Below are 15676 nucleotides of genomic sequence, written 5' to 3' on the forward strand. Positions count from 1 at the left end.
GACTGTTCTGCTGTTTCCCCGAAATCTCATCATGCTCTCACAAACTTGCCAACCGCACTTGGTCATCGATTTTCAGATGAACAATTCTAGCATAAGACGCAATAAACCTTTACCATATGACAGAGTTTCTTAACTACTTCTACTTTCTGTGAGCACATTAATAATTTTATTCTGTTATTCTGGTTCAAGACTGCATTATCATGCTGAGTTACTTGGTAAGCCAGGACTGAAAATCAACCAGTCGAAGAGTGTAACATTCACTGCTGTCACATTTACCATCACTGCTTGGATTTTAACCACGTGAAGAAAAAAACAAAATTGATCTCCATCATGCTTACTGAACTCTAAAATCAATGGGAAAGGAATTTGAGTGGGTGTAATCTCCTGGATGAAGCTCCAATTATAAATGACCTGCATTCACATCAGGATATTTCCTGAAGCCTGAAGCAAACATTTTGAATCCCATGTCAAATTGTGAGAATTGCCTGACAACCTGGAGATTGTTGGGCTGAGTGTTTTACACGTGTGTCACTTACCGTCAATAGCCGATAGGAGAACCCGTGAGTGGTCGTATGCTATTACGTTTGCATACCGATTCTTTGGTTTGTTGACTTCCATGTTTGAGTGTTCCCATGTAAATTGCTGACCTGGATCAATTGACTAGAAAGGAGAAAAAGGAGAGGACAAAGGAAAATCTGTTACTGCAGGTAATATATTATTTTTGGAGCCAAATAATTATTTTCCCTTTTTGATTCAGGTTGGATTCTGGTGCTTCTTTGGAGCTTTATTTGAAGCATACTTTTACCCTTTTGTATTTAACTTCCTGCTGTACCAAAATGAAGACAGAAGAACTTAAAATAAGCACGCATCTTTTAATAATTCTGAAATCTCAAATGGTTCCAGTGCATACCTAAGCTCTGTGAATTCTTTATTTGTGTGCGTATGTTGCCAATGCCACTTTTAATTAAAAAATTAATAAACTCTTTTCCTTATGGAGAAAGCAAGTTAAAAGTTGAAAGAGGCCTACATTTCCATAGCAACGCTCACCATTGGTAAATTCCAGAGTGCCTCACAGCTGATAATGTTTTTCAAAGTGTACCCATTGCATTGTTGTAATGCAGAAAAGTGCAGTAAATATACCCACAGCAACTTGCCACAACATCAATGTGATGTTAGCCACAAAATCTGCTTTTGTGACACTGAGTTAAGGATAAATATTGGTCAGGGCACAGAACTTTGAAAAATTTCTATTGGCTCTTTTATATCCTAATAAATAAACTTGTAGGTGTTAAGTTTTTAAATTCCAAAACATAAAACCAATGAAAAGAAAAACATGGAACCTGGATGATGTGTCTAGTTTTGTTTTTACTTTAGCGAGGCATGCGCATATGATGTGGTGGCGTAATGCCATATGCCACTCACGTTCTTTTATATATAACCCATAATGAATTACTTCAACAACACAGAATACTTAATTGAACAATATATTTACAATATTACTCAAAAATATTAAAAGCCCGACACTCCAGTCTAAAGATTTAATCACTGTGGTGGATTTCTTATTCTCGTGGGATAACATCTATCTTGACAAGAGGGGTCACTCCGCTTGGCAAGTGAGACGTGTGGCTATGAAACAATCTGAGTGGCCCTCCTCCGTGACGGTTGCAGAAGTTGACTCTGGAACTGCCTGAGTGGATATCTTTCTTCTCTAACAATTGACTCTACTCCCCTCAACTGATTGATGTGAAATCTCCAGCTGACATCAGACGCAATCGTCACTGCGTAGGCAAGTGGCTCAGTTCTGTCCATAACCTTTCCAAGAATCTACCTTTGATCACCTCTGTAGAGTCCCTCACCAGGACGGCTAGCCTAGGAGTCAAACATCAAACCTCCTTGGTTGAGCAGCCCTTAATTTGTCTCAGCTGTTTGTCCTGCAAACTCCCCCGAGAGTGGGTTCGAGCAGGTCTAAGCATGAGCAAAGGGACAACGCAGGAACAGCACCGCCGGGGAGTTGTTGGTGGTGATGTGGGCTGCATTGTGATATGCAAGGAGGAAACTGCCCAACTTCTGAATCAGTGTCAGTGTACTCTGTCCGGTTGACATTGCTCACAATGCTTCTTTAGACTCTGCATAAATCTTTCCGCCAAACCATTTGTAGCTGGGTGGTACAGTGCAGGTATAATATGCCTTATTGCATTCATTTTCAGGAATAAATTAAACTTTTCTGCAACAAACTAAGTGTTCTGGAACACCAGTCCTTGAAAAAAGGCTTCTCAACACATCAGCAGTGTGCGAGGCTGTAGTGGAGACTATTGGGAACACTTCTGGCTACTTTGTAGATGCACCCACTACTACCAAGAAATTTGTGACCATGAATGGTCTGGCAAATCCTCATGAATCCTCTGCCAGAATAATCCAGGTCATTTCCAGGGATGGGGAAGCACTGCTCTTGGCATCTTCTGTCCATGTTGAAAGGCCTCTGTCATTATTATTCTTCATACTGGTGCCCCACAAGGCTGTGTTCTCAGCTCTTTATACTTTCCCTTATTCACTCATGATTGCCTGGCCAGGTTCTCCTTTAATTCCACTACGCTTTCAAATGGTACCACCTTAGTTCAAATCTCAAATAATGAGGATTCGGGCTACAGGAAGGAGAGAGCCTATTGACATGGTGACAAAACAATCTTTCCCGTGACGTCAGAAAAACAGGAGAGCTGGTCTGTGACTTCAGGAGGGGGTGTGGCACAGAAGCTTCTGTTGCTGAGGCCAGAGGGGCTCAGAGCTTCAAGATCCCAGTCCTGTCCTTGTCCAACTGCAGAGATGCCAAAGGGAAGAAAGCTCCCTGATGCCTCTACTTGCTCAGGAGGCTAAAGAAAGTTGGCATGTCTCTGTCGACCGTCACTAATTTTTATCAATGCATTATGGAAAGCATCCTATTGGGATGCAAACTGGCCTCCCCTCAGAGTTCAGAGTGCAAACTGAACTCTGTCTACGCTTCTCATTGCCTTAGTAAAGCAGCCAACACAACCAAGGGCCATTTGCCCTGCAAACTACCCTCGCCACTCCTGTCGTTCTCACTTCTCCCTACTCGCAATGGGCAGCAGGTACAGAGGCCTAACTACCAGTGTGTACTACCAGGCTCAAGAATAGCTTCTATCACCCTGTTATAAGACAATCAAACAGTTTTCTAGTAGAATGAGAGAGACTCTTAACCTCACAATCGAACTCATTATGATAGATAGATAGATAGATAGATAGATAGATAGATAGATAGATAGATAGATAGATAGATAGATACTTTATTCATCCCCATGGGGAAATTCAACTTTTTTCCAATGTCCCATACACTTGTTGTAGCAAAACTAATTACATACAATACTTAACTCAGTAAAAAATATGATATGCATCTAAATCACTATCTCAAAAAGCATTAATAATAGCTTTTAAAAAGTTCTTAAGTCCTGGCGGTAGAATTGTAAAGCCTAATGGCATTGGGGAGTATTGACCTCTTCATCCTGTCTGAGGAGCATTGCATCGATAGTAACCTGTCGCTGAAACTGCTTCTCTGTCTCTGGATGGTGCTATGTAGAGGATATTCAGAGTTATCCATAATTGACCGTAGCCTACTCAGCGCCCTTCGCTCAGCTACCGATGTTAAACTCTCCAGTACTTTGCCCACGACAGAGCCCGCCTTCCTTACCAGCTTATTAAGATGTGAGGCGTCCCTCTTCTTAATGCTTCCTCCCCAACACACCACCACAAAGAAGAGGGCGCTCTCCACAACTGACCTATAGAACATTTTCAGCATCTCACTACAGACATTGAATGACGCCAACCTTCTTAGGAAGTACAGTCGACTCTGTGCCTTCCTGCACAAGGCATCTGTGTTGGCAGTCCAGTCTAGCTTCTCGTCTAACTGTACTCCCAGATACTTGTAGGTCTTAACCTGCTCCACACATTCTCCATTAATGATCACTGGCTCCATATGAGGCCTAGATCTCCTAAAGTCCACCACCATCTCCTTGGTCTTGGTGATATTGAGACGCAGGTAGTTTGAGTTGCACCATATCACAAAGTCCTGTATCAGTTTCCTATACTCCTCCTCCTGTCCATTCCTGACACACCCCACTATGGCCGTGTCATCAGCGAACTTCTGCACATGGCAGGACTCCGAGTTATATTGGAAGTCTGATGTGTACAGGGTGAACAGGACCGGAGAGAGTACGGTTCCCTGCGGCGCCCCTGTGCTGCTGACCACCGTGTCAGACCTACAGTCTCCCAACCGCACATACTGAGGTCTATCTGTCAAGTAGTCCACTATCCAATCCACCATGTGAGAGTCTACTCCCATCTCCATTAGTTTGTGCCTTAAGATCTTGGGCTGGATGGTGTTAAAGGCACTAGAGAAGTCAAGGAATGTAATCCTCACAGCACAACTGACCCCCTCTAGGTGAGAGAGTGATTTGTGCAGCAAATACGTGATAGCATCCTCCACTCCCACCTTCTCCTTATACGCAAACTGAAGAGGATCCTGGGCGTGTCTGGTTTGTGGCCTCAGATTCTGTATTATCAGCCGCTCCATGGTCTTCATAACGTGCGACGTCAAGGCAACAGGTCTGAAGTCATTCAACTCCTTTGGTTGTGGTTTCTTCGGTACCGGGACAATACAGGATGTTTTCCACTGTCTGGGTACTCTTCTCTGCTCCAGGCTCATGTTGAAGATGCGCTGTAGTGGTTCTCCCAGCTCAGTCGCACAGGCCCTCAGTAATCGTGGGGAAACTCCATCCGGTCCAGCCGCCTTGCTGGTACAGATCTTCCTCAGTTGACCTTCCACCTGTGCAGCCGTAATCCTGGACGTGGGCAAGGTCTCCTGTGAGTGGCTATTTTCCTGTGAGGGAAGTAAGCCTGGTGTGGATTTCTGCGGTGAGGATGAGATTGAGCTGTCGAATCTGTTGAAGAAGTTGTTCAGCTGGTTCGCTTTCTCCACATCTCCACTTATGTTCGCCCCCCGCTTTGCACCGCATCCGGTGATGATCTTCATCCCATCCCACACCTCCTTCATGCTTTTTTTCTGCAGCTTTTGTTCTAGCTTCCTCCTATACTGCTCCTTTGTCTGTATATCCTCCTATATCTGTACTCTGAGTTCCTTCTGAACTCTTTTAAGCTTACACCATGTTGTTTTCCTGCACTTCATTTTCTTTCCAACTGTAACACTTGATTCTGCATTTTGTTACTACCCCAAATGCAATGAAATGATCTGTACGGGGGGCATATAAATAAAGATTTTAGCTGGGTACACGTGACAATATTAAATCGGTTTGGAAGTCACAATGCTTAATTTCATTGGTTAAGAAAATATAAACCCCCTAATAACACACAATACTGAAAAGAAGTAAAATACACCGATAATTTTGGAAGGGGCAGACACTCTTGATCGGTTTCATTCATACACAGTAGTGACAGCATCTTGCACTTCACTATCAAATGAGGGCTTCATTGGCACCAATGAATCAGACGTTGGAAACACTGAACAAAGACCATGTTGACGTACTTAGCACCGATAACCAAAGAAAAACTTCCACCACTCTGCGCTCTATCACTGTAAAACAACGGAGGATTGCTGTGCTTTCTCTTGCATTGCTTGTCTGACCTCATAAAGCTAAAGCAAATTTACTGGGACAACGGCAACCTTAAATAACTTCCTTGTAATGTTCCAAATAATTACATGGAGTTGAATCGGGCTGCAGCTTAAAGTCAACTGAAGGTCAATACCAGTTTTTGAAATAATTTACTTGTGACCAAACGAGCACAGAATGTATGTTCTTATTTACGGCAGATCCTTAAGTCTTCATTATGTACACCGTTACAACTGAGTAAATCACAAACATGGCAAACCTCATTATTAACTTTTCAGGGTCACTGGCATTATAGGATGACCTCTCTGCTGAAAACAATAATCTATTTTATAGGCACCAATCCAACTTCCTTATAAAACAAAACACACACAGGCTTTAGTTGCTTCTGCATAATCTCACCTAACACATAAACAAGCAAAACTAAGCATCTTTAAGTCAGAATGTACAACATCTACTTAATCCTTTCATTATTTTGGGAGTAAAATATATTAATTCTGAATTTCACATACACTGACTGACAAGCTATTCGACCTAAACAACACTATACAACCTGGCTCCTATTTCAGCTAATGTGCCGGTGAATCTCTTGCCTGTAATGTCGATGACTCTGGTTTGCAGCATTCTACTATGGACAACTTCTCTCTATCCAACACCCAGTTAAATGTAATTAAAATCAATACACAAATGCAAATCTGAAATAATAAAAGAAAATTCTAGAAACAGGTCAGGCCTGTTTGGAGATAGAAGCAGTCCCAACAAATTGAAATGTTAATTGTTTCTTTGTTCTCTGATTTTGACTGGCCTGTAGAGTGTTTCCAGCATCTTCTGTTTTTAAACAAAAGTAACGTTAGTGTGACCAAACTAGAGCACAATTTGACCAATTCCTGCAAATCTGCAGATTCCAAGTGAAGAAAAACTTAACTGATAAATATTTTCACCCTTGATTTTAAGTCCGTCCTTAGTGCTGACCCATTCAACCTGTGTAAACTCTTCCCGCACTGACCCATTCAACCTGTGTAAACTCTTCCTCCACTGACCCATTCAACCTGTGTAAACCCTTCCTGCACTGAGCTATTCAACCTGTGTAAACTCTTCTGGCACTGACCCATTCAACCTGTGTAAACTCTTCCCGCACTGACACATCCAACCTGTGTAAACTCTTCCCGCACTGACACATCCAACCTGTGTAAACTCTTCCCGCACTGACACATCCAACCTGTGTAAACTCTTCCCGCACTGACCCATTCAACCTGTGTAAACTCTTCCCGCACTGACCCATTCAACCTGTGTAACCTCTTCCTGCACTGACACATCCAACCTGTGTAAACTCTTCCCGCACTGACCCATTCAACCTGTGTAAACTCTTCCCGCACTGACACATCCAACCTGTGTAAACTCTTCCCGCACTGACACATCCAACCTGTGTAAACTCTTCCCGCACTGACCCATTCAACCTGTGTAAACTCTTCCCGCACTGACCCATTCAACCTGTGTAAACTCTTCCCGCACTGACACATCCAACCTGTGTAAACTCTTCCTGCACTGACACATCCAACCCGTGTAAACTCTTCCCGCACTGACCCATTCAACCTGTGTAAACTCTTCCCGCACTGACCCATTCAACCTGTGTAACCTCTTCCCGCACCGACCCATTCAACCTGTGTAAACTCTTCCTCCACTGAACCATTCAACCTGTGTAAACCCTTCCTGCACTGAGCTATTCAAACTGTGTAAACTCTTCTGGCACTGAGCTATTCAACCTGTGTAAACTCTTCTGGCACTGACCCATTCAACCTGTGTAAACTCTTCCCGCACTGACACATCCAACCTGTGTAAACTCTTCCCGCACTGACACATCCAACCTGTGTAAACTCTTCCCGCACTGACACATCCAACCTGTGTAAACTCTTCCTGCACTGAGCTATTCAACCTGAGTAAACTCTTCCCACACTGACCCATTCAACCTGTGTAAACTCTTCCCGCACTGACCCATTCAACCTGTGTAAACTCTTCCCGCACTGACACATCCAACCTGTGTAAACTCTTCCTGCACTGACACATCCAACCCGTGTAAACTCTTCCTGCACTGACCCATTCAAACTGAGTAAACTCTTCCTGCACTGAGCTACTCAACCTGTGTAAACTCTTCCCACACTGACCCATTCAACCTGTGTAAACTCTTCCCGCACTGACCCATTCAACCTGTGTAAACTCTTCCCGCACTGACACATCCAACCTGTGTAAACTCTTCCTGCACTGACACATCCAACCCGTGTAAACTCTTCCCGCACTGACCCATTCAACCTGTGTAAACTCTTCCCGCACTGACCCATTCAACCTGTGTAACCTCTTCCTGCACTGACACATCCAACCTGTGTAAACTCTTCCCGCACTGACACATTCAACCTGTGTAAACTCTTCCCGCACTGACACATCCAACCTGTGTAAACTCTTCCCGCACTGACCCATTCAACCTGTGTAAACTCTTCCCGCACTGACACATCCAACCTGTGTAAACTCTTCCCGCACTGACACATCCAACCTGTGTAAACTTTTCCCGCACTGACACATCCAACCTGTGTAAACTCTTCCCGCACTGTCCCATTCAACCTGTGTAAACTCTTCCCGCACTGACCCATTCAACCTGTGTAAACTCTTCCCGCACTGACACATCCAACCTGTGTAAACTCTTCCTGCACTGACACATCCAACCCGTGTAAACTCTTCCCGCACTGACCCATTCAACCTGTGTAAACTCTTCCCGCACTGACCCATTCAACCTGTGTAACCTCTTCCTGCACTGACACATCCAACCTGTGTAAACTCTTCCCGCACTGACCCATTCAACTTGTGTAAACTCTTCCCGCACTGACACATCCAACCTGTGTAAACAATTCCCGCACTGACCCATCCAACATTTGTAACCTCTTCCTGCACTGACCCATTCAAACTGTGTAAACTCTTCCTGCACTGAGCTATTCAACCTGAGTAAACTCTTCCTGCACTGAGCTACTCAACCTGTGTAAACTCTTCCCACACTGACCCATTCAACCTGTGTAAACTCTTCCTGCACTGACACATCCAACCTGTGTAACTTCTTCCCGCACTGACCCATTCAACCTGTGTAACCTCTTCCTGCACTGACACATCCAACCTGTGTAAACTCTTCCCGCACTGACCCATTCAACCTGTGTAAACTCTTACCGCACTGACACATCCAACCTGTGTAAACTCTTCCCGCACTGACCCATTCAACCTGTGTAAACTCTTCCCGCACTGACACATCCAACCGGTGTAAACTCTTCCCGTACTGACACATCCAACCTGTGTAAACTCTTCCCGCACTGACCCATTCAACCTGTGTAAACTCTTCCTGCACTGACACATCCAACCTGTATAACCTCTTCCTGCACTGACCCATTCAACCTGTGTAAACTCTTCCCGCACTGACCCATCCAACCTGTGTAAACTCTTCCCGCACTGACCCATTCAACCTGTGTAAACTCTTCACGCAACGACCCAACCTGTGTAAACTCTTCCCGCACTGACTCATTCAACTTGTGTAACGTCTTCCTGCACTGACCCATTCAACCTGTGTAACGTCTTCCCGCACTGACCCATTTAACCTGTGTAAACTCTTCCTGCACTGACCCATTCAACCTGTGTAACGTCTTCCTGCACTGACCCATTTAACCTGTGTAAACTCTTCCCGCACTGACCCATTCAACCTGTGTAACGTCTTCCTGCACTGACCCATTTAACCTGTGTAAACTCTTCCCGCACTGACCCATTCAACCTGTGTAACGTCTTCCTGCACTGACCCATTCAAACTGTGTAAACTCTTCCCGCACTGACCCATACAACCTGTGTAAACTCTACCCGCACTGACACATCCAACCTGTGTAAACTCTTCCCGCACTGACCCATTCAACCTGTGTAAACTCTTCCCGCACTGACCCATTCAACCTGTGTAACCTCTTCCTGCACTGACCAATTCACCATGTAAACTCTTCCCGCACTGACCCATTCTACCTGTGTAACCTCTTCCTGCACTGACACATCCAACCTGTGTAAACTCTTCCCGCACTGTCCCATTCAACCCGTGTAAACTCTTCCTGCACCGAGCTATTCAACCTGTGTAACCTCTTCCTGCACTGACACATCCAACCTGTGTAAACTCTTCCCGCACTGTCCCATTCAACCCGTGTAAACTCTTCCTGCACCGAGCTATTCAACCTGTGTAAACTCTTCCCGCACTGACCCATTCAACCTGTGTAACCTCTTCCTGCACTGACACATCCAACCTGTGTAAACTCTTCCCGCACTGACCCATTCAACCTGTGTAACCTCTTCCTGCACTGACACATCCAACCTGTGTAAACTCTTCCCGCACTGACCCATTCAACCTGTGTAACCTCTTCCCGCACTGACACATCCAACCTGTGTAAACTCTTCCCGCAATGACACATCCAACCTGTGTAAACTCTTCCCGCACTGACCCATTCAACCTGTGTAAACTCTTCCTGCACCGAGCTATTCAACCTGTGTAAACTCTTCTGGCACTGACCCATTCAACCTGTGTAAACTCTTCCCGCACTGACACATCCAACCTGTGTAAACTCTTCCCGCACTGACCCATTCAACCTGTGTAAACTCTTCCCGCACTGACCCATTCAACCTGTGTAACCTCTTCCTGCACTGACACATCCAACCTGTGTAAACTCTTCCCGCACTGACCCATTCAACTTGTGTAAACTCTTCCCGCACTGACACATCCAACCTGTGTAAACAATTCCCGCACTGACCCATCCAACATTTGTAACCTCTTCCCGCACTGACCCATTCAACCTGTGTAAACTCTTCCCGCACTGACCCATTCAACCTGTGTAACCTCTTCCTGCACTGACACATCCAACCTGTGTAAACTCTTCCCGCACTGACCCATTCAACTTGTGTAAACTCTTCCCGCACTGACACATCCAACCTGTGTAAACAATTCCCGCACTGACCCATCCAACATTTGTAACCTCTTCCTGCACTGACCCATTCAAACTGTGTAAACTCTTCCTGCATTGAGCTATTCAACCTGAGTAAACTCTTCCTGCACTGAGCTACTCAAACTGTGTAAACTCTTCCCACACTGACCCATTCAACCTGTGTAAACTCTTCCCGCACTGACCCATTCAACCTGTGTAAACTCTTCCTGCACTGACACATCCAACCTGTGTAAACAATTCCCGCACTGACCCATCCAACATTTGTAACCTCTTCCTGCACTGACCCATTCAAACTGTGTAAACTCTTCCTGCACTGAGCTATTCAACCTGAGTAAACTCTTCCCACACTGACCCATTCAACCTGTGTAAACTCTTCCCGCACTGACCCATTCAACCTGTGTAAACTCTTCCCGCACTGACACATCCAACCTGTGTAAACTCTTCCTGCACTGACACATCCAACCCGTGTAAACTCTTCCTGCACTGACCCATTCAAACTGAGTAAACTCTTCCTGCACTGAGCTACTCAACCTGTGTAAACTCTTCCCACACTGACCCATTCAACCTGTGTAAACTCTTCCCGCACTGACCCATTCAACCTGTGTAAACTCTTCCCGCATTGACACATCCAACCTGTGTAAACTCTTCCTGCACTGACACATCCAACCCGTGTAAACTCTTCCCGCACTGACCCATTCAACCTGTGTAAACTCTTCCCGCACTGACCCATTCAACCTGTGTAACCTCTTCCTGCACTGACACATCCAACCTGTGTAAACTCTTCCCGCACTGACCCATTCAACTTGTGTAAACTCTTCCCGCACTGACACATCCAACCTGTGTAAACAAGTCCCGCACTGACCCATCCAACATTTGTAACCTCTTCCTGCACTGACCCATTCAAACTGTGTAAACTCTTCCTGCACTGAGCTACTCAACCTGTGTAAACTCTTCCCACACTGACCCATTCAACCTGTGTAAACTCTTCCCACACTGACCCATTCAACCTGTGTAACCTCTTCCTGCACTGACACATCCAACCTGTGTAAACTCTTCCCGCACTGACCCATTCAACCTGTGTAAACTCTTCCCGCACTGACCCATTCAACCTGTGTAAACTCTTCCTGCACTGACACATCCAACCCGTGTAAACTCTTCCCGCACTGACCCATTCAACCTGTGTAAACTCTTCCCGCACTGACCCATTCAACCTGTGTAACCTCTTCCTGCACTGACACATCCAACCTGTGTAAACTCTTCCCGCACTGACCCATTCAACCTGTGTAAACTCTTCCCGCACTGACACATCCAACCTGTGTAAACTCTTCCCGCACTGACACATCCAACCTGTGTAAACTCTTCCCGCACTGACCCATTCAACCTGTGTAAACTCTTCCCGCACTGACCCATTCAACCTGTGTAACCTCTTCCTGCACTGACACATCCAACATGTGTAAACTCTTCCCGCACTGACCCATTCAACCTGTGTAAACTCTTCCCGCACTGACACATCCAACCTGTGTAAACTCTTCCCGCACTGACACATCCAACCTGTGTAAACTTTTCCCGCACTGACACATCCAACCTGTGTAAACTCTGCCCGCACTGACCCATTCAACCTGTGTAAACTCTTCCCGCACTGACACATCCAACCTGTGTAAACTCTTCCTGCACTGACACATCCAACCCGTGTAAACTCTTCCCGCACTGACCCATTCAACCTGTGTAAACTCTTCCCGCACTGACCCATTCAACCTGTGTAACCTCTTCCCGCACCGACCCATTCAACCTATGTAAACTCTTCCTCCACTGAACCATTCAACCTGTGTAAACCCTTCCTGCACTGAGCTATTCAAACTGTGTAAACTCTTCTGGCACTGAGCTATTCAACCTGTGTAAACTCTTCTGGCACTGACCCATTCAACCTGTGTAAACTCTTCCCGCACTGACACATCCAACCTGTGTAAACTCTTCCCGCACTGACACATCCAACCTGTGTAAACTCTTCCCGCACTGACACATCCAACCTGTGTAAACTCTTCCTGCACTGAGCTATTCAACCTGAGTAAACTCTTCCCACACTGACCCATTCAACCTGTGTAAACTCTTCCCGCACTGACCCATTCAACCTGTGTAAACTCTTCCCGCACTGACACATCCAACCTGTGTAAACTCTTCCTGCACTGACACATCCAACCCGTGTAAACTCTTCCTGCACTGACCCATTCAAACTGAGTAAACTCTTCCTGCACTGAGCTACTCAACCTGTGTAAACTCTTCCCACACTGACCCATTCAACCTGTGTAAACTCTTCCCGCACTGACCCATTCAACCTGTGTAAACTCTTCCCGCACTGACACATCCAACCTGTGTAAACAATTCCCGCACTGACCCATCCAACATTTGTAACCTCTTCCTGCACTGACCCATTCAAACTGTGTAAACTCTTCCTGCACTGAGCTATTCAACCTGAGTAAACTCTTCCTGCACTGAGCTACTCAACCTGTGTAAACTCTTCCCACACTGACCCATTCAACCTGTGTAAACTCTTCCTGCACTGACACATCCAACCTGTGTAACTTCTTCCCGCACTGACCCATTCAACCTGTGTAACCTCTTCCCGCACTGACACATCCAACCTGTGTAAACTCTTCCCGCACTGACCCATTCAACCTGTGTAAACTCTTACCGCACTGACACATCCAACCTGTGTAAACTCTTCCCGCACTGACCCATTCAACCTGTGTAAACTCTTCCCGCACTGACACATCCAACCGGTGTAAACTCTTCCCGTACTGACACATCCAACCTGTGTAAACTCTTCCCGCACTGACCCATTCAACCTGTGTAAACTCTTCCTGCACTGACACATCCAACCTGTATAACCTCTTCCTGCACTGACCCATTCAACCTGTGTAAACTCTTCCCGCACTGACCCATCCAACCTGTGTAAACTCTTCCCGCACTGACCCATTCAACCTGTGTAAACTCTTCACGCAACGACCCAACCTGTGTAAACTCTTCCCGCACTGACTCATTCAACCTGTGTAACGTCTTCCTGCACTGACCCATTCAACCTGTGTAACGTCTTCCCGCACTGACCCATTTAACCTGTGTAAACTCTTCCTGCACTGACCCATTCAACCTGTGTAACGTCTTCCTGCACTGACCCATTTAACCTGTGTAAACTCTTCCCGCACTGACCCATTCAACCTGTGTAACGTCTTCCTGCACTGACCCATTTAACCTGTGTAAACTCTTCCCGCACTGACCCATTCAACCTGTGTAACGTCTTCCTGCACTGACCCATTCAAACTGTGTAAACTCTTCCCGCACTGACCCATACAACCTGTGTAAACTCTACCCGCACTGACACATCCAACCTGTGTAAACTCTTCCCGCACTGACCCATTCAACCTGTGTAAACTCTTCCCGCACTGACCCATTCAACCTGTGTAACCTCTTCCTGCACTGACCAATTCACCATGTAAACTCTTCCCGCACTGACCCATTCTACCTGTGTAACCTCTTCCTGCACTGACACATCCAACCTGTGTAAACTCTTCCCGCACTGTCCCATTCAACCCGTGTAAACTCTTCCTGCACCGAGCTATTCAACCTGTGTAACCTCTTCCTGCACTGACACATCCAACCTGTGTAAACTCTTCCCGCACTGTCCCATTCAACCCGTGTAAACTCTTCCTGCACCGAGCTATTCAACCTGTGTAAACTCTTCCCGCACTGACCCATTCAACCTGTGTAACCTCTTCCTGCACTGACACATCCAACCTGTGTAAACTCTTCCCGCACTGACCCATTCAACCTGTGTAACCTCTTCCTGCACTGACACATCCAACCTGTGTAAACTCTTCCCGCACTGACCCATTCAACCTGTGTAACCTCTTCCCGCACTGACACATCCAACCTGTGTAAACTCTTCCCGCACTGACACATCCAACCTGTGTAAACTCTTCCCGCACTGACCCATTCAACCTGTGTAAACTCTTCCTGCACCGAGCTATTCAACCTGTGTAAACTCTTCTGGCACTGACCCATTCAACCTGTGTAAACTCTTCCCACACTGACCCATTCAACCTGTGTAAACTCTTCCCGCACTGACCCATTCAACCTGTGTAAACTCTTCCCGCACTGACCCATTCAACCTGTGTAACCTCTTCCTGCACTGACACATCCAACCTGTGTAAACTCTTCCCGCACTGACCCATTCAACTTGTGTAAACTCTTCCCGCACTGACACATCCAACCTGTGTAAACAATTCCCGCACTGACCCATCCAACATTTGTAACCTCTTCCCGCACTGACCCATTCAACCTGTGTAAACTCTTCCCGCACTGACCCATTCAACCTGTGTAACCTCTTCCTGCACTGACACATCCAACCTGTGTAAACTCTTCCCGCACTGACCCATTCAACTTGTGTAAACTCTTCCCGCACTGACACATCCAACCTGTGTAAACAATTCCCGCACTGACCCATCCAACATTTGTAACCTCTTCCTGCACTGACCCATTCAAACTGTGTAAACTCTTCCTGCATTGAGCTATTCAACCTGAGTAAACTCTTCCTGCACTGAGCTACTCAAACTGTGTAAACTCTTCCCACACTGACCCATTCAACCTGTGTAAACTCTTCCCGCACTGACCCATTCAACCTGTGTAAACTCTTCCTGCACTGACACATCCAACCTGTGTAAACAATTCCCGCACTGACCCATCCAACATTTGTAACCTCTTCCTGCACTGACCCATTCAAACTGTGTAAACTCTTCCTGCACTGAGCTATTCAACCTGAGTAAACTCTTCCCACACTGACCCATTCAACCTGTGTAAACTCTTCCCGCACTGACCCATTCAACCTGTGTAATCTCTTCCCGCACTGACACATCCAACCTGTGTAAACTCTTCCTGCACTGACACATCCAACCCGTGTAAACTCTTCCTGCACTGACCCATTCAAACTGAGTAAACTCTTCCTGCACTGAGCTACTCAACCTGTGTAAACTCTTCCCACACTGACCCATT

At 46.0% G+C, this 15676-nt stretch overlaps 1 protein-coding gene across 26 annotated transcripts in view; it reads right to left on the reverse strand.

Moving 5' to 3' along the window:
* Positions 1-15676, reverse strand: part of LOC140729077 (receptor-type tyrosine-protein phosphatase delta-like) — a 2395537-nt gene that overhangs the window by 111266 nt on the left and 2268595 nt on the right. For all 26 annotated transcript variants that reach the window (XM_073048383.1, XM_073048384.1, XM_073048388.1 and 23 more), the window contains one exon: positions 537-660. In XM_073048383.1, coding sequence (XP_072904484.1) covers positions 537-660 — 124 coding nt within the window. The remainder of the gene's footprint in view (positions 1-536; positions 661-15676) is intronic.

Source organism: Hemitrygon akajei, chromosome 6 (genome assembly GCF_048418815.1).
Source record: "Hemitrygon akajei chromosome 6, sHemAka1.3, whole genome shotgun sequence".
NCBI lineage: Eukaryota > Metazoa > Chordata > Chondrichthyes > Myliobatiformes > Dasyatidae > Hemitrygon > Hemitrygon akajei.